This window comes from Limulus polyphemus, unplaced genomic scaffold, assembly GCF_000517525.1.
Source record: "Limulus polyphemus unplaced genomic scaffold, Limulus_polyphemus-2.1.2 Scaffold463, whole genome shotgun sequence".
NCBI classification, from domain to species: domain Eukaryota; kingdom Metazoa; phylum Arthropoda; class Merostomata; order Xiphosura; family Limulidae; genus Limulus; species Limulus polyphemus.
Genome location: NW_013666073.1, coordinates 26,111 through 45,590, shown reverse-complemented (window position 1 = coordinate 45,590; position 19,480 = coordinate 26,111). Strand labels below are relative to the sequence as shown.

Genomic DNA, 19,480 nt, shown 5'->3' with positions numbered 1-19,480 from the left:
TTGGTTATAAGTGATTTCTTCTTCAGGTTTGGGATGCCAAAGAAACTGCATTCAGATCAAGGCCGTAACTTCGAATCAGCTGTGTTCCAGGAATGCTGCAAGTTGTTCGGCATACGTAAGACCAGGACAATGCCACTTCACCCACAGTCTGATAGGATGGTAGGAAAGTACAATTGAACACTGGGACAGGAAATGGCAAAGTTTTGTAATAGCCACCAAGATGACTGGAATGTCTTACTCCCTCTGCTGTTGATGGCTTCTAGAACAGCAGAGCATGAAGCCACTGGATACACTTCAGCAAAGCTGATGTTTGGTCTGAAACTTTGGTTGCCAGTGGACCTGATAACAGGACGCCCACCATACGAAGAGTTGCCTGAAAATGTGTCAGAGTTCGTGAAAGTATTATCTGAAAGGTTGGATGAAATTCATCATCAAGTGCATTCAAACTTGAAAACGTCTGCTGATTCCATGAAGCTATGTTATGATAAGAGATCTACTGAAGTCAGCTTTGTACCAGGAGACTAGGTGTGGTTGTATAATCCCAGGAAGACCAAAGGGAAGTCTCCTAAGTTGTCTTCTCCATGGGAAGGCCCATATGACATAGTGGATCGTCTCTCAGACGTGACTTTCTGAATAAAATGTGGTCGGCGAGGTAAGCCAAAGGTGGTGCATGCCAACAGGCTTTGGTGTTATCACGATCCAGGACATTTCAGTTGGAATGAAGTGAGCAACGGAACAAATGACGCTGCTGAAGATGTGTCACCTGAAAAAGCCACTGTCGAAGAAGAAACTCTGCCTGGTTTTGAGAAGGAAAACAGTGAAGTTGTTAATGAAGTTACTACCACTAATGTGACTGCTACCAATAATGGAACATTTCATGATGGAGCAGATGAACCCCACGTGAAGCAGAAGCCAATGAGATGGAGACCAGTACGGAAGAATAAACATCCTGTAAAATTAAGAGACTTTGTTATATTTTAATTTTGTGTTTGTAAATTCTGTACATTTAATTAATTTATTGTTCATTATCTATTGGTTTAATGTAAGTAGCTATTGTTCAGGACGAACAATACTAAGGAAGGGGCAGTGTTACGACAGAGGAAGTCACGTGATGCTGAGAGCATGCACGCTGGAGTTTCTCGAAGGATCTAGTCTGATCGAGCTTGCCTCGTTTTTAATATATAAGCCTAGGGAGAAGAACCAGTAGGGCAGATAGATTGAAGATATAGATAATTGAGTCAAGTAAACAGTAGGCACGGTAAGTAAAGTGTGTGAATCACTGTGATTTATAACATATGTTATAAAAGTTGTTAAGTTTAAAGTGATTGTGGAAATTCTGTGTATACTACAAAGTTGTATCGCGAAAGAATAAACTAGTTTTAATCAAGAAGAGACTTGTAACGCTGAAGTTCCTCGGAAAGAATTTATACCAGACACTGACAAACAATCAGATACGCAACACCATGTTAACTTTTACTAAAACAATTTTTTTTTATGTTAGTACTTCAAGCAGACAGCAAGCATTTCTGTGTTCCCTAGGTAAGGTATATTATGTTATTTATTTATTGCTACTTTCATTCATTCTCTCTAAGTACACAAGTGATGTCAAAATGCGCATGTCACTCATGACTTTTTGTGGTTACATCCAAAATTAAACTATTTTATTATCAATCTATATCAATAAACTTTGCTTAAATATGTAGTTAATAAATCATATTTCAATACTCTGTAAGATTTAATTCAACAGTGTCAATGATCATGCCACTGCATTACCAGCTTACCAACAGTATCCTTCTGCTAAAGGAAGGTGACTCCACAACTATAGTAGAAATGAAATGTATCATGAAAGCAGATCTTGTTGAAAGATAGTCTGGTATCTTAAATGTAACATATGCTGTAAATCCACAATTAAACTGCTACTTTACATTTCAAATGAAAAAAAAAACAATTTTCAATACCCATCTCACAGAGGAAGCTGTTAGAGTATCCACTAAAATGTCCAACAGGTAACAATAAAAACTGAAGAACAAAATGATCCAGTATTTTATCCAAGGAATGAACTACCACCAGGTGCTACAGATACTCATCCATTACCAACCTTACCTAATTGACAGAGATACTAGCAGCAATCCACAGTTTTATTGAGCATGTCACTAAGTATGAATCTGACTGTGTCCTACATGACCTCTTGGGGGATGTGTTTAATGTGCAGGTAGAGCCTGCTAAGTCAATTCCAGAGTTGGAACAGATGGAAGTAATTCAATATAAAAGTGAATCACCAATAAGCCTTAAAAGTAATCCACTTAACTAGTGGAAAGAAAATCAGTTCAAGTACCCTATTACTACTCATTTAGCAAAGTGTTTTTTTTTATTCCAGTAATCAGTGTACAATAAAAGAATGTCTTCTTGACAGCTGGTGGCATCATATCAGTATAGAGGGCAAATTTAAAGGCTGAACATGTGGACCCTCTAATATTTCTAAAAAAGAACATTAAGTAAATCCTGTAACCTATATTTTACTGGTTACATCAATTGCAATTTGTACCTGACAGATGATCAGTACTAAGACTGGTTGAAACAGTTTTGCAATTAAGTGTTTTTTGTACCTGTTTGTAATGTTTTACATTTGGGAACTGAAATGACTGCGCAATAAAGCATGGACATATAGTTTGAATTCTTAAAATTTCAGGAATGTCTCAGAACCACAGTATGTTTAATTCTAATCACTTTAGAGTATTTAGCTTGTAAGTTGTATTATGCAATTGATTATATATGATAGATCAGTTTGTTTCTTTATTTTTTTCTTTATTATTCATTGCTCTTTTATGGCTCATAGCACATACATATATCATTTTCTCTGTAAAGTAAACTATATTTTCAGTTGCATACACCCTATTCTAAGCTTTTTTAAGACATAAAATTAACTGTTAAAATTGTGATAGTCTATGGTGTATGTACCATGGTATTTGCTAAAAAACTAATGTATATCACAGTACTTTTTTCCATGGTACTCAACTCTAGAGATCATTGTTGGTGTTTCCAAGAACCATCACATTGAATCTCTCCTATAGATGAGGCACTACCTCATCTGAAACATGTTGAAAAGCTCAATAAGTATTTTCTTCCTCAATTTCAGGTTGGAGTGGATTAAAACACTGTTTTCATCCTCATCTGGTTTGATTACTTTTCTTTACCCTTGGTCAAGTCAGTTCAAGAGATGTTTATTGGTCATATACAAACACAGCTGATGGACATGTACTTCTTGCTTTTGTGCACTTCTTGACTACTGTAACTTGTACATTAATGGACAGACTTATCAGATCACAAGACAAGGTCCTGTCAAGCTACAGCCAAGAGACTTTCCTGCCTCTGGCATATAACAATAAGACACCTAGCCTCCTCTTTGGTTCATTTGCTCCTTCACTGTTTCATTGTGGCACCTCTTCTTTTTTAGCTTTTGGTATGCAAAGTTAACTGTTAACAAACTTAGCAAGTATATACTTGATAGTTTGTATTACCCATTCCATTAATCCATCAGACTGAGAGTATGTTGGATATACAAGACTGTTTAGTATAAGTGCAGTGCTTCCTACCACTTATGCCATGAAAAATATAGGAAATATAAGAATTGGGGTTTGAAAATACAGGAAAAATATAGGAAATTCACAGGAAAATATAGGAACGTTTGGGGAAAATATAGAAATATCTGGAGGAAATACTGGGTATAACTGTTAAAATATAGTATAAAATAAAGCCAGTGTATCACATTTGAAATTAAATTATGGGAATACAAAGAAAAATAATAGAAACAATATTTTATGATGACCTCCTCCACCCCTTATATTTTATTCACTTTAAAACAAATATGAAGGCGACTACAAAAACCTGTTAATATTCTTTTGGAATAAGCTAACAATCTGATGTGATACAAACCATGTGCATGAGTCACATTTAGTTACTAATATTTTTGTCATATTTAACACATGATGCATTCAATTTTTATTTGACTCAATTATGCTATAGTAAAAAAATATGTAAATTGTAACATTTAATGAGTAAATATTTAAACATTAACATAATATCCTTAATCTCAGTTGTGTAAGCAAATGTCAGAGATACTTAAATATAACTAATACAACTTTTTTTCATAGCACATGTCAACCAGACTAGAGCAACAGAAAAAATGAAACTACAAAAAGTTAATCTGAATTAAACTTTATAACACAGACTTATCACTGCAACAGTATCTGAACAAAAGGTACTTTACATTTGTCTATAAGTTACTTACTCTGGGGCTCACTATTAACTATAATCTTCTAGGTCTACTTAAGTAATTATGCATAGAGTATTCTACGTGCTAACAAATATTCTTACTTATACATGTTGTTTTTTTGCTGGCAAATCCAGATCTTTTGCTAATGTATCAAAAAATTATCGTTTTGTTCTTGCCAGGGTTTGCCTTGATTCCATTGTTGATTTAAGAACTTTTGAGGTCTCTTTGCATTTCTTCTGACCTGCCTTGATCATTGTATGAGCTACACTAGCAGTAGCAAAATCTTTTTCCTTGATAGCCTTAACCAATTTGTCATTTCCTTCATTTAAAAGCTTCTCACCCACACTTAATGAATCCTTTGCTTCTTTTTCTTTGGCACACAATTTGCTTCTTCTTGAGAAAGTGCAGCATTGTCTTTTACCAACTCTTGTTTTTGTTCCTTCCACTTTTCTGCCTCCAACTTTAACCTTTCTGCCTCATTTTTTGACTATTTATTCAGTTGCTCTGTTTTCTCTTTTTCTCCTTTCATTAATTCCAATCTTTATTCATAGGCAGTGTAAGCACTCTTGATAGCAAGCAAAAGCTTTTTAGTAATTGGCACATGTTCTGGCCTTCCCATTTCTGGATCAAATAACCTTACAGTATTGATGCTCTTTCAGTGGTCACCAAATGCTTATTCACAGAGAATCCCCTCTCTACATCTGCATTTCCATATCAGTGAAAACTTCACAACCTTCCCCAGCTTGGAGTATTTATGTTTTCCATCAATTCTAATCTGTGCAAGAACATCCCTCCAGTAATGATCAATACGTGCCTCACCCACATTTTCTGAATGACCCTGCATACTGGTCATCTCAGTTAAGCACAGATTCCACTCATTGACATTGGGGAGATTTTTTGCCACCCTCTTGATGGAATGAACTGTTCCAGTTTTCATTGGATTCAGGCATCCCATATACTTCAAGATACTTTTTGAAACAGGCAGATGGTTAATTAGGTAGATGACAGCAGATGAATGAAAGGCACGCATTCCTAGCTATATGTTATGCTTGCCACTGCTGGACAGCTTTTCCATGGCTTTTCTAGTTGGTTCACCAACAATCACATGTTCATCATCCATCTGGTTCTTAACATCTGAATGCTTGACCTCACACAAATCACTGCCTTCCTTTGTTCCACCTACCTCTGGCTTTACATACCACAACATAGGTCTCCTAACCAGTTCACTGAGTTTATCATACAGAATGTGAATCTGTGGAGTTTCTGATTGGAAAAGCTCCAGGAATGAGTGGAAGAGTGGAGCCACTGCCTGGATGAAGTAAAGCAAAGTCAGGGTTTCCAGACTTTTCAGCTTCAAGATCCTCCTCAAAGCTGCACGTTTGGGGGCATTTGATCTTTTCTCTTTCTTTTTTATGTACTTATCAATGGCCTCCCATTGTTCAAGAATTCTATCTACAACAGGTGACAAAATAAGCCACCTAGATGACACACACCGTTGAAACATGTACTCTTCAACACCAATATCAACTCGCACATTGTTGTAATCCTCCTTCCTTTCTGCAGACTGCTTAAAGAAGATAAACAGGTCAATGGCCAATTCATGAATGTCTTGTGAAAGAGTTTCCTTTGCCTGTCCAAATGCACTGTGTACAGTGTGAATATAGTAGAAACCAATGTCTACCAGACCATGATGGCCACTTTCTAGAAGAGAAGAGCTCATTGTTTTCCAGATTGTTTTATTGACATTTGGTCCATCATTACACAGTGCCACAAGAAGATTTCCATTCAGTTTATTGTCACTGAGAGACTTAAAGATAGCCTGGGCTACATTTTTTCCTTTGGCATGACCAAACATCAAGCATTTACAGAAACAAACTCGGACTTCATCCTTAAATGGTGACCAGTATCTGATGTGCAAGTCAAGTTGTTTCTTCCCTTGAGCTGTTGTTGCTTCATCAAAATGAAGTGTGAATGGAGTCTTGGAATAATTTACATAAGCAACCAATGCTTCAGTAAAATAAGGGCCTATCTCATCTGATAACATGTATGATACCTTCGTCCTTGCCAAGTGGAATCCTGATGCAGCTGGACAATCAAACATAGCTTTGAACATGTCAGATATACCATCACAAGAGCAAAAGCTATAATTGCTAGCAGCCACCTTTAAACACCATATTGTTTCTGCAAGTAACACATCTTCATTTACAATTTTGACCTTCATCAAAGCTTCCTTTTCAGTTGACTTGGCCTCCTTAAAACACAACCACATTTGACATGGTGTCAAAGTACTCTTAGCCATCTCAGTGTGTTTTTCCCATTAGCATGCTGCTTTAATTGTTCTAGTCCAGATCTATCACATGCTATTTCCTTTTTTGCACAAAACACAAAATTGTTTAAAGTCATCAGAGCCCTTTTTTGCACCAATGTTTGATATCATGTCCATTGTTGGCCTTCTTTTGCAGCCAGTGTTCTTGAAATTTGGTCTTTCCAGCAGGCATTTTCAATACTTCAGAATAAAATCTCACTGCATACATCTCTCAAAAAAGAACGTTGTCATTATTTGAAATCGGCAACAAGATAGAAATGTTGTTTTGTACAATACAGTGTAAGTCAAAAGGTTGCTGCTTCTTCAACTATCTGAAAACAAAAATATTAAGTGATCATGTTCAGCTGAAATTAAGTAATAGCAAAACAATAAATCAATCAAATATACATGTATAAGAAAATATTTAACCATTTGAAACACTATATTGTGTGTCAAGTATTCATCGGTAATATATTTTATATCTAAAGCTCATAATCCAACCGAACCCCTAATTGACTAATTACTATCCATTAAACTAGATAGCAACAGTGAGTCACAACACAGCATAAGAATTATTTTTTCAATAAAATATTTCTTACCTTAATGACTGATGAACATAGCTTCCTTGTAGATATGGATTGCTGATACAGATGTGAATATGGATGATTCAAGTTTGTTCTCCAGAGAAAAAAAAATTCTATGATAACTTTATCATACTTTCATTACAAAGAAATTTTGGATGTATGTAACACATTTGGAAGGCTTTTGTCACCTTTGAAATTAAAATACCAATTAATGTTATACATAACTGCAATATATAATAGTAGTACTTAACATTACTTTTTTTGAGGATCTAATTGGCAGTTTTATCTTTAAATATTAAAATATCCCCAATACCTGAAAAATATAGGAGTGTCACAAAAATATAGGAACACTGGATGCCCTGTAAGCAGTATTATTTAGTTTATTTTGTGACTTAATATTTAATGATTATTTAGTTTTCATAGCGTGTTAAAAATTAATTATTTTAAAATTGATAGTTCTGACAAGATTTGTTACGTAACTCTGTATAAGTCGTACATTGTGTATGCAGTTAGACTGTTATACTAGACTTTAGCAATATTGTTGATGTCACATTACTCATATCTTTGGTATTTTTCTCATTACTTAAGTGAGTATTGTTCCATTATAATGTCACATAGTTTATAGAAAGTTTGAGGCCTGTGAACAAGATGACTAGTGAGCACAAATTAAGTAGAAAAAAGTAAAGTGAGACATAATTATATAGATCTAGTCTGAGTGATTTGGCAGTTTACCTGTGATGGGCGATTTATAAAGGAGTTAGAAGTTTCATCAGAAAACGTTAAGTTACTGAAAGTAAAGTTCAGTAAAAAAAAAAAAAGTTAGAAAACAGGCGATATCTTAAAGTGAATTTCACAGTTTAACAGAGATAATGAGAATAATTGGTCTTGTTAAAGGGTATTATAAAGTAATTGAACTTATCAGTGTGGACTATGACAAAAGGAGACAATTATTTAAAGTCTGAGATACAACTGTGGTAACCCATAAGGTAACATAAGAGAATTTATCACAGATTGTACAGTAAGAAACAGAATAAAGAAAAATAATTTTTCTTGTTAATTAGATTCTAAAGTAACTGAATCAGCCTGTGAAGACTTTTGACAAGAAAAGATAATTATTTAGAGTTTTAGATAAAACTGTGATTTCCCATAGTGTAAAGAATTTTGTACAAACATTTGACTTATTTTGAATATATTATTTTACAAAAAGTGGATTGTGTGCTGTCCATTTATTGTTCGAATTTATCACCACCAAGTCAGAGACTACTGTAGAGGAATCCCAGTCCACACTCATATTTGAAACTCTGACAGGGTGAGAAGGTGAAGTATGCATCTTCATAGCATCCCAACAATTTACACAACTCAGTGAAAAAATGGCTGTTAAATTTAGAACTTTAATCTGTGTGGATCTTTTCAGGTGCTTCAAACCAGGATGTTATAAGATGTTCCACCAGTGCATCAACCACAGACGGTGCAGACATATTGACAAAAAATAAGCTTTGGCCAACTTTGTGAAGTAATCAACAACCTTGAATATATATGGATGACCCCATTCCATCTCCAGGCACAGACCAGCAACATTCAGGACCACTCCTTGCAGAGGGGAACCAACAATTCTTTGGTAAATTTTAGGTAGGCTTTTTCTCTGGGTGGTACACACCATAAAGTGTTAACACCAGTGCTGAATGTCTCAATTCAAATGCAGCCGGAAAAATTACCATTGAGCATTAACACAAATGTATGTAACACCTTGGTGCCCTCCAGTCTATTGGCTATGTAAAGTTTAAAGAATCTTGTGCCTTAAAGCTCTGAGGACCACTAGCTGTAACACATGATGAGACCCACTGCACATTGGTTAATAATAATGGTACAGCACATCTTCCTGCACTCATAACTGTCTCTATAAGTGTCATAAGTTACTTGCTTTTGTGCTATGTACCTCAATCTGAACCAGTCATCATGCTTTACATTCTTGCTCAACAAGGAGCACCCATGGTAGATCTGAGTCCTTTGATTGCTCTTTCTAGATCTCCCCAACTGTTAATTGTAGGTTCCATCTACTGATGAAAAATCTTACCACATGGCTACTTGTCTTTAGAGGAAAATGGTCTGAACTCTTACAGTGTCCAGGATCAGGTCATTCAACAAGTGGATAGAGTCCTCACTCCCTTTGGCAAGACAATCCATCTTAATTTCTGTGCTGTGGACCCAGATGATAATACATAATTAAATCATACTTCTGTAATATTATCTAGTGTGCTATCATCCATCCGGAGTTTTCTAAGTTCATGAATCACTTCAGCAATGCATGGTCCTCTTGAACAGTGAATGCTCTACCATACAAGTAATGCCAATGTATTTTTACCAAGGCTACAACTGCAAGTCGTTCTTTCTTCTTCATATAGTATCTACATTCAGGAATTATGAATGTACAATTAGCATATGGAATTACACATTTTAACCTATTCTGCAATTGCAATAATACTGTCTCAATTCCACCATCACTGGCACCAATGTCTAGTATGAATTCACACTCCTGTTATGGATATGCCAACACCCTGGCTTCTACTAAAGCATACTTTGGGAACTGGAAAGATTATTTGATTATGTGTGGGTAGTTGATTGTTCCTCAGCTGGGTTCAAACCTGGCAAGATGTGGTGCCTAGGTAGGTCAGTCTATCTAAGATAAAGTGATTGCTTGTTTGTTTGTTTGTTTTTGAAAATCACGCCAAATGCTACACGAGGGCTATCTGCGCTAGCCGTCCCTAATTTAGCAGTGTAAGACTAGAGGGAAGGCAGCTAGTCATCACCACCCACCACCAACCCTTAAGCTACTCTTTTACCAACGAATAGTGGGATTGACCATCACATTATAATGCCCCCACGACTGAAAGGGCGAGCATGTTTGGTGGGACTAGAATTCGAACCCGCGACCCTCTGATTGCGAGTCGAGCACAATAACCTCCTGGCCATGCCAGGCCAGGAAGTGATTGCACCTGCAAGTTTATCCAGAAATATCTCTACTTCATTTGACAATCATAAACTAATCTCACAGTCAAAGTTTCTGCATACTACATTTCTATACTAAGAACAAAGTTAACCCTATCATCCCGAGTATCCTTTACTGCGCATGACACAAGGTTTTAGTATCTTACATTCAAAACTTTATTAAACTATTTTTCTATTTATGTTATACTAATTAGAAAAGCATAAAATCTTAGCTAATAATCCATATTTTAATAGTATACAAATTTTAAGTTCTTAATTCTACAAGGCAATATTAAAAACAAAATGCTGAATTTCCACTAGTGTGACCCAGGTGACACATTTTGTCTTAGCACGTCATCATCCCTATTTTATCCAGCACCCCTAGAAAAAGTATGAAATTAAATGTAAATTACTCTCTATAAAATCATTATTTCTAAGACAAACCATAATTTTTATGGTCTTCAATTTTGTTTGGTTACAGAGCTATCGAATAGAAAATCAGACCCCTCCTGCCACACCCACCTGTCACATCCTGTCTTTCAAAATTTGTTTATAGTTCTCTCTTATGTTTCATTATATATTACCTATAACCAATAGAAATTCAAGGTTTTCATCTATTAAATGACATATTGTATAATGTTATATTCTGAATGGTTAAATGTCAATTTCACTCAGAGTATAAACATCATTCCCATGGGAAAGTTAACGACTAGCTTGGATGAATTTGTAACGGCTCTTATTGCATAGTTAGAAAGCCAGGAAAATTTTGAGAGGTAAGTGAATTTGTCTACGTTTTGCACGATATTAGTCTATATTCTTTAGTGCATTATGTAATTAAATACAAATTATTAAGTACATTACTATCTATAGTATAAAACATTAGAGTTAACTCTCTTCAAAACCCAACAGCAAGAATATTGGTTAAGTATTGTATTTGTTTTTCATATTTATTCTTTATGTATATTTATAAAAGTAACTAAAATCTAAAAATACAGATTTTTTTAAGCTATCTAAGACTGGATTAGATAGAATAATTGATAATAATAATAATAATATAATTAAAATGGTTCACGAGGCACGCACACGAACAGCTCAGCTCGTGGTAATATAATTCAATAGCGTAATGTGACCTGCACATTGTCAGAGTGATTTACAACTTATAATGACATGGATAGTTAGACATGGTTCAAAGAGAAATAAATGAATAAAATTTAATTAGAAATAGATGTATACTGTTACAAACTTAGAACTACTTAGGATAAACAAATGTAATTTCATGTCACAATTTAAAGTCATTCTAGAAAGAAAAAAAAGGTAATTTAGGTTTATTTCGATTTTTTTTCGTGGTTATGAGGTCAGTTGAATTGACTGATCCTGATTTGAAATAACAGATAAACTATAAAGTTTTACTGAGAAAAAAAAAACGTTTGAAATGCATTACATTAGGGATTACACAAAGGAAATTTGAGATTTTTGAGATGAGGAAACGTATTTTTAATTTTAACATCAAAATTACTTTGCACAAGAACTATTCAGAACAAATACTCAATATATTCATGGACAAATCTTTATTTTATTTTATTAAAATACTTTGCTAAAAAAATATGATTTTTTGTATGTGAAAGACTTATAAGATTAACTGAAAGACTGCCAAATTTTATGAAGATATACACACTATTTTGAAAGTTAGAAGTGTTAAATCTATAAAGACTTTAACTGAGTACAAAGAGGTCACGTGGTTGGTCAAATTGACTGAGCCCATGATGAGAGAGTTAAAAATTGGCAAAATATATACACTGTATGTAGAGTACTAACAGTGAGAGATCAAAAGAACTTTTGAAAACATATTCAAAAAATACATCACATAAAAAGATAGTTGATGAAACTTTTTAATGAAAAAGTATAAGAGAACTGATACATCTAAACAAAAACTAATCTGAACTCTTTACAAAACCAGTTGTAATCTGGTTGTGATCCTGGACACAGGAATACAACAGAATAACATTACTCCTAAACATACAACTGAACCCTAATAAATGAATACTCTTAGAACAATACTATACATAAACTAAATTAAAAGTAAGAAATAATATGATAAAATACACAACATAAAATAATAAAAAACTCCTAACAGAAAATGAAAATTGAATATAAAAAATATAAAAGATATACTAATACAATAGGAATATAATGAAATAAAGCTGAGTAAATATAAAAAAAATTAATTCTTCAACAAAAATAATTTAGGAACATAACAGACCAAAATGCACTCAACGAGTCCACAATAGGTAAAAATTACATAATATATTTAAAGCATTGTTAAAAGCTCCATTACCATTACAAACAGCATAATTATGAACTTAACTAGAATTTTTGCCATATTCATGTGTGTACCAATATAAACAACTGCCAAAGTATTGCTCTTCCTGTTGACCAAGCACCTGATTCATGAGAAGTAGTGTTCCCTAAACCAAAAATACAAAACTTGAATCTTAAACTTGTGGCTTTGAGTTTAAAAAATTGTGCTGTTGTAGTAATATAACTAAGTCAGACTTTTATTGGTAGCTGCTAACTCAACCCTACCATTCACCATGCTCCTATGACATAAATGCTCAACAAATAAATAATATAGAAAATTAAAACTGTGAAAAATTATTTTTGAGAGGATAAAAACAGATATTAACCCATTGTCTCCAGCTGCTCTAAATGCACAGAAGTTTTAAAAGCCATACACTGTATACAGCACACTTGCATTCAACTGCCGGAAGTTGACTGTACTCTATATAGCAAATCAGCAGTCAATGGGTTAAATACTGCTGCTATGTAATTCTTTCCAATGCACATTCAATTGGAGCATGATGCAGTGATGGAGAATTAATATATCTGCATTGTTCTTTCATCCTTCTTTTGTTCTAGTTCCACATAAATACAGATTGTTGACTATATGTACAGGTATATCTCACTTAAAATCATGAACCATAACTTACTTGTGGTTCTCATATAAATTAAAAACTCTGTATTCTTCAAAATGAACTTGTGGTGCATAGTTCGAGTTCAAGTTAATTTTTTAGCTCAGTTTATAGAGCACTCACTTGGTAAGCGAGAGGTCTCGAGTTCAATTCCAAGTCAAGGAAATATTAAAATAAAAAATTAATACAAAGATCTTTCTTCCCTTCTCAAAAGAAAGCCCATCCTCAGGCATTATCTCATTATTCTAGAATGACCACTAGTTAGGCACCAATTCTTCTGTTGTAGTAATCATTAATTCTATTATTCTGTGGCTTTGATTCGAAACCAAAACCTCTTGCACGTGATGCCCAAATTCTACCAACTGAGCTAGAGAGTTAATCCACAAACACTCGCTAGTAAAGCACCTCAAAACTACAACAGTCATTTTCATACTAAAAAGACTCCTATTTACAATTACTTTAAATCACTTTGGAACTCTTACAAAATATTTTTTAAATATTTCCAAATTGGAATTCCACTTGAAAAAAAAAAAGGATGGCCAAGTCCTTTCAGCTATTGTTCTCACAGTCACATAAGCTACAAATAAAAAATATCCATACTAATCTGTTGGTTCAGTCAGATCTAGTCTGACTTGAGCATTACATAACATGATCAGTAGAGCAATCCAATATCTTCTTGTTATTCCAGTGGAAACCACACAGATATCTCCACTTTTTTTAATTATTCCAAGGCCAAAGTAAAGATAATAGAGATATTCTATTGCATATTGTTGTCACATGTTCTGTTATTAGGTGGGTTCTTTTAGATTATTTAGTACAAATAATACCAAGTCCAGACCATGAAACAATAACAAGTTAATTTTATTCTTCAATAATGCTTAATACAGGTTACATTCATTAGTAGGACTAATTTCATAAATGAAATTTCAATAGAATCTCCAAATGAAATGTATATGTAACTTACTTATAAACTAAATTTCCATCAAATTTCTAGATCTTGCATCATCACGAGTCATGACATTATAAGAAGTTCCCTCTAGAAAACAAACATCTGAATTAGAATATTAAAAACATGGCTATCTCCATCCTGGATTGTGAAGTCTCTTGAAAAGTCCTAATAGGCAAATAAAACATTACACTAAACTGTTCATTCACCAAGTATTTCTGATGGTTTTTTCTTTAAGAGTTATGGTATGCAGATAAGATGACCTCTTGCCCATTACTGTCACTTGCTGCATGTCCTGTCATTAGAGGAATTCTTCCTAAATAGGTAATCAAGCAAATTTACTGGTAACTATCCTTAGTGATCCTCTAGAAGTGGTCTCAACAGGAACCCTGGACTCTTCAGCAGGTTTATTTTCTGCTGGCAAATTCTTCTATGAAACTACCAATGTATCTTCAATATTTAAATCATATGTTCTTTTCAATACACATGGCCCTTCCCAACACCTACTTAACTTTGGAGTCTGTCCTTTCTCGTAGCACGGATTATATCACCTCACCTCAATGAAATCTAGTCTTACCAGCATTAACATCTTTGTGATTTTTCAATTTAACATTAGCTGATTTGAGTATTTACCAGGTAGAGTCATGTATGGCATCAACAGTGTTTTAGTTTCTCTGCATACTTTGTATAAGGCACTGCTGAGTGACTATCCTCCAGATGTTCAATGGCACTAAGTTTTCTACCAAAACATCAGTGAGGATGGTGTTGCCTGTAGCTTCACATACTGGCATTAATAACTCATAAAGAGCAATGGAAGATCTTGATCACGTTTTCTGATGTTCATCTACACAAATGGATATTAGATTTAAAAGTGCATGGTTGTACCTCTCTATCATTCAATCAGGAGATAAATGAGGGCTGTTACCCAAATTTTTTTTTATTCCAAGGATCTGACACATTTCCACAAACAAGGCTGATTCAAAGTTGCATCTCTGATCTGAATGAAGTTCCATAGGTAACCCAAATCTTGAAACAAATTCATAGATTAAGTTTTCTTGTTAGAATTTCTGCTTCCAGGTTAAGAATAGCATATGCTTCGGGCAATTTGGTGCAATAGTCCATCACAACCATGATGTATTTATTCCCACTGTTACTTTGTAGCAGAGGATCAAGAACATCAACTGCAACTCCATTAATTAGGACTAAAACACAGTACTGCTGTAGCTGCCCATTCTGTTTCATCACAGACCTTTTTGCTCACAGTATACTTTACACAATTTACACCAACTCCTTACAAATTCTCAACATCCAACCCAACATAAGTATTTTCTTACTCCCTCAAATGTCTTCTTAACACTTAAGTGTCCAAGTGTTGGAAGGTTGTAGAGATGGAGTTCCTCTGAATGTAAATACTGTGGAAGTACCAACTATAGTTGCTGTTTCTGTCCATGGATATCATCCCACTTGTCTTCTGACATAACAAGCCTTCTTATAGGGATAATGAATCCCACTGTGTCTACCAAATTTTTATCTTTGAGTTGTATGGAAAGACTGTCTGCCACAAAAGTTTTTTGCAATATTCTTTAATAATTGATTTCAAACTCATATCTCTTGTCTGAGTATCTTTCAGTTGAGTGTTGAACCACATTAGTTCTTCATCATTGCTTTGGATATTCCATCTTGGACTATAGTCTATTGTACTTTAGGTTGGTCATGTTTATATTCTCATGCTTCCATGTTTTCACAGTATTTGCATTCTTCATTTACACATGGTCTTATTTTAATTTTCTGTCTTGTTCTTCTAATTTTCTGTAACTTTCTTCTTGTTCTTCTTTTAATGCTCAGTCTTTTCATTTCCACTTTTTCATCATCTTTAGCAAATTTTTTATCTCAGTTTGTGTTCTTGTTATCATCTTCTATCAACAGTTTTGCATAATGTGTCCTATCATTGGGCTGGTTCTTTGGGATTATTTAGTAAAAATAATGCTAAGTCCAGTCTACATAACAGTTATGAATATTTTTTTTTGCTACAGGCTATGTTCACTGGTAAGCCTAAACTTCACAAAAAATGTTTCATTAGAAAATCCATATTTGATATACATCTAATTTCCTTGCAGAATATCCTTTTAATCAATCAAAAACAAACACGCTGACTGATTCACTGTTTAGCTTAGCAACTGAATAACTGTTTAACTCACTATTTGACACTGAAATGAATAACTCAATTAATTGAATAACTTACTAAGTTTGATATTTATACACAATCTAGTTTTCTTCATAACAAAGAAAGCTTCTATATTCTACCAAGGCCTTGAATTTTATGAAATTTTTAAATCTTGTTTCCTTATGATAAGCTCCCTTTAGCAAACAAACATCTAAAATATAATTTAAAAAATATAACTTATAACAATATTGCTTATTCCATTAGTTACAGAAGAGTAAAGTGATATAGTCAAAATTATTAGAAGTTCAAATAACTTAATTTATCATGGTTACTGAGAACAGTAAGAATTTTCAAAAGAACCTTGTATAATTATTTCTCTTGCTTTCATTCAAAGTACTCAATAACTATATGGTACTTACCAATTTTAGCCACAGATGCTGAATGTTTTGGAACTGGTAAATTTAAACAATGGTTCAGTTTACATCCTTTAAGTTCAAAGGCATCTATAGTGCTGATACTGATTAGCGTTTCTTCTGTTGAAATCATGGCTCCACCCCACAACCAAATTTTTTGATTTAAAGTAACAGCTTGGCAGAAAGCACGAGGAGAAGGAAGTGAAGATTTTCTATACCATCTACCAGAACTGTAAATAATAGAAAATATCAAATAACCTTTTTTATCTCTTTTCAACCAAGTTAATAAGGGGTATAAGCATACATGTGTAAACAAGTCAAATAATCAATTAAAACCTTAAATTTATCTTCAATACTGTAAGTACGTGTGTAAAAGGACTCGTAAAAATTGACAAATTCTTGAATACTACAACTTGTTTCCCTTGTGGTATTCATAGTTTAGAAGAATAATGGCAAGCAAGTATACTACACCCACATAACAGGATGTTCAAAGGTGTGGCTGGATGGAATGTTAATATGAGAACAAGTGCAGAAAAGAAGATACAAACAAGTTTAATGGATACAATTAAGTACTGCTCATGTAAAATTGTATTACATATCTTACAATATGAGAAAATAAAATTAAACTGAAATAAACTAAATGAATTTGAAATTAAAATGAAGTTAAAAATAAATAAATGATAACATTTGTGTTTGTTAATAATGAAACCTACTATATAAATCTACAATAGCATATTAATTACTTAAAATTGGATATATATTTTATTTTACACTTTAATTAGGTAGAATGACAATTTTACCTGTGATGAAATGGTTTGAAACACAATATTTTGCTTGAAAGCATTATTTTACATTGATCCTTCTTAGATGTAGTCACGCCTCCTATAACATATATCAGCCCCTCATTACTAGCTATTGCAGCTCCCATTACAGGTTCAGGAATAGGAGGGAGGAGACTCCAACTGTCTTGTTCTGGTTCATACATCTCTACTGAAGCTAGAATGCTATTATAGATATATAACAATGTCAATTTCTTATATTTTATATAGATACACACATACACATACAAACACAAGGGGAATATCTTACAATATTTATGTAAACTTATTAGTGATCTTCTGATAATATAAGTTGTATTTTATACTGTGATCTGCATGTATGGAAGTAATTTATGTGGCATTTACAGATTTTACAAACATGTTTGACATCAAAGATAGAACTAAAATAACTTATAAACAAATGGTGAAAAAAAGATTGCATAGAAAGTTTGCATGTTAGTCGTAAAATTTATGTATAAAAAAGCTAGAATTCATGTAAATGGTAATATATAAATGAATTTTTCAAATCTGAGTTAAAACAATGATGTATGCTTAATCCAGTATTACTTTCCATAAATATAATTTGGGGAAATTATAAATGAATTTATAGATGAAGAAAAGTTATCATTTTCCTAATCTGAAAATGTATTTCCAAACATACTTACCTCCGCTGAAACTTATAGCTATTTCTTGATCTTCATCTTTGCCATCTAAACATTGTGTTCACTTGCTACAATCTTTATACCACACTCGATTGCCTTCGGCACTATCTAATTTGCAAAAATTTACACCAGCTCTCACATACCCTTTATACAGGTACTGTATGTCAACAATATAATCACTTTTTTGAGAGTTATCCCATCCTAGTCACTAACACTAGCTCTTAGTGGGGAGGAAGAGAGGGAGAGTGTCAGCAGAGGTATGTTTGGAAATACATTTTCAGATTAGGAAAATGATAACTTCCAAAACATACATACATACCTCTGCTGACACTTTTAGTTAAAATCCCACATTAAGAAGGCAGAGGGGCATTTGCATAGAACAAAGGTGTACCATGAGAATTGGTACCCAAGCAGGGAAAACCACACTACATCCTGAACAGATATGCTCTACACCCAGAACTACAGAAAAATGAAAAGGGGTGAAATATTGCACAAGTAAGTATGATGGGCCAACCCCAACCATACAGCCAAGGTTCCATGACTCGAAGCTGGATTTAAGAGGTCACGGTACCTATACCACCCATTGGTGGCAAGGGCAGTTAAACCACAAATATATATATATATATATCTTTGTGATAGGATCCCCACCAGCAGCCATGGAATGATACATTTCAAACAACTGGATTTACAAAAGAAAGACAGCAACACCAAAGTGGACAAGCATTCTGATCAACCTGAAGAAGTCCAAAAAGCAACATCCCAGGCTTGGATTGATGGAATCATATATATGCCATACTCCACCCAAGGTCCAGAACTCATCTGGTCTGGATTTATGAATACTCATTTTCACTCCCTAACCAAGTGGGCAAAGGAGAATTCCACTTACCCATGGAATTATGGAGAGGACATGGAACCCTGTTCCACCAAGGGCCTAAGATAGGACCTCGTTGCAATCGGATTTACGAGGAGATAGTAGATCCCCTGCATGAACAACCTAAGACCTGACAATGTTCATAAGAGGGTCCAAGCACACATCCACCAGATAGCTAAGCATCAAATCTGGACCAGTTTTATAAGTAGGCTCCTGCGTAGATTGGTCCTGCTCCTACCGACATCTGTGAAAAACTTCCAGGAACCCAGGTAGGAGGGTCCCCAACTTCGCCCTCTTCTCCAAGAATGGTGAAAACTCAACACTCGGAAGGATAATTTTCTGTCCACCACCCCAGCAACTGGGAACTGGGTGTGGTAAGGACTCCCTAGCTCCATTATAAACAGTAGGGGACATATGTGTGGTGGGGAGGCCTCAGTAACAGGTTTCTGGAGACAATGCAATAGGTGAATCACGGTCCCTAAGGTTTAAA

The 19,480-nt window shown here is 34.2% G+C and overlaps 1 protein-coding gene across 1 annotated transcript in view; it reads right to left on the bottom strand.

Annotated features, from left to right (window-relative positions):
- The window catches only part of LOC106458433 (alpha-scruin-like), a 154,415-nt gene that overhangs the window by 110,067 nt on the left and 24,868 nt on the right, over positions 1 to 19,480 (bottom strand). The window contains exons 5-9 of the mRNA XM_022384648.1: positions 17,440 to 17,643; positions 16,646 to 16,869; positions 16,367 to 16,437; positions 5,327 to 6,524; positions 4,450 to 4,643 (exon numbers count right to left, since the gene is read on the bottom strand). Of these exons, the coding sequence (XP_022240356.1) occupies positions 4,450 to 4,643; positions 5,327 to 6,524; positions 16,367 to 16,437; positions 16,646 to 16,869; positions 17,440 to 17,643 (1,891 nt within the window). The remainder of the gene's footprint in view (positions 1 to 4,449; positions 4,644 to 5,326; positions 6,525 to 16,366; positions 16,438 to 16,645; positions 16,870 to 17,439; positions 17,644 to 19,480) is intronic.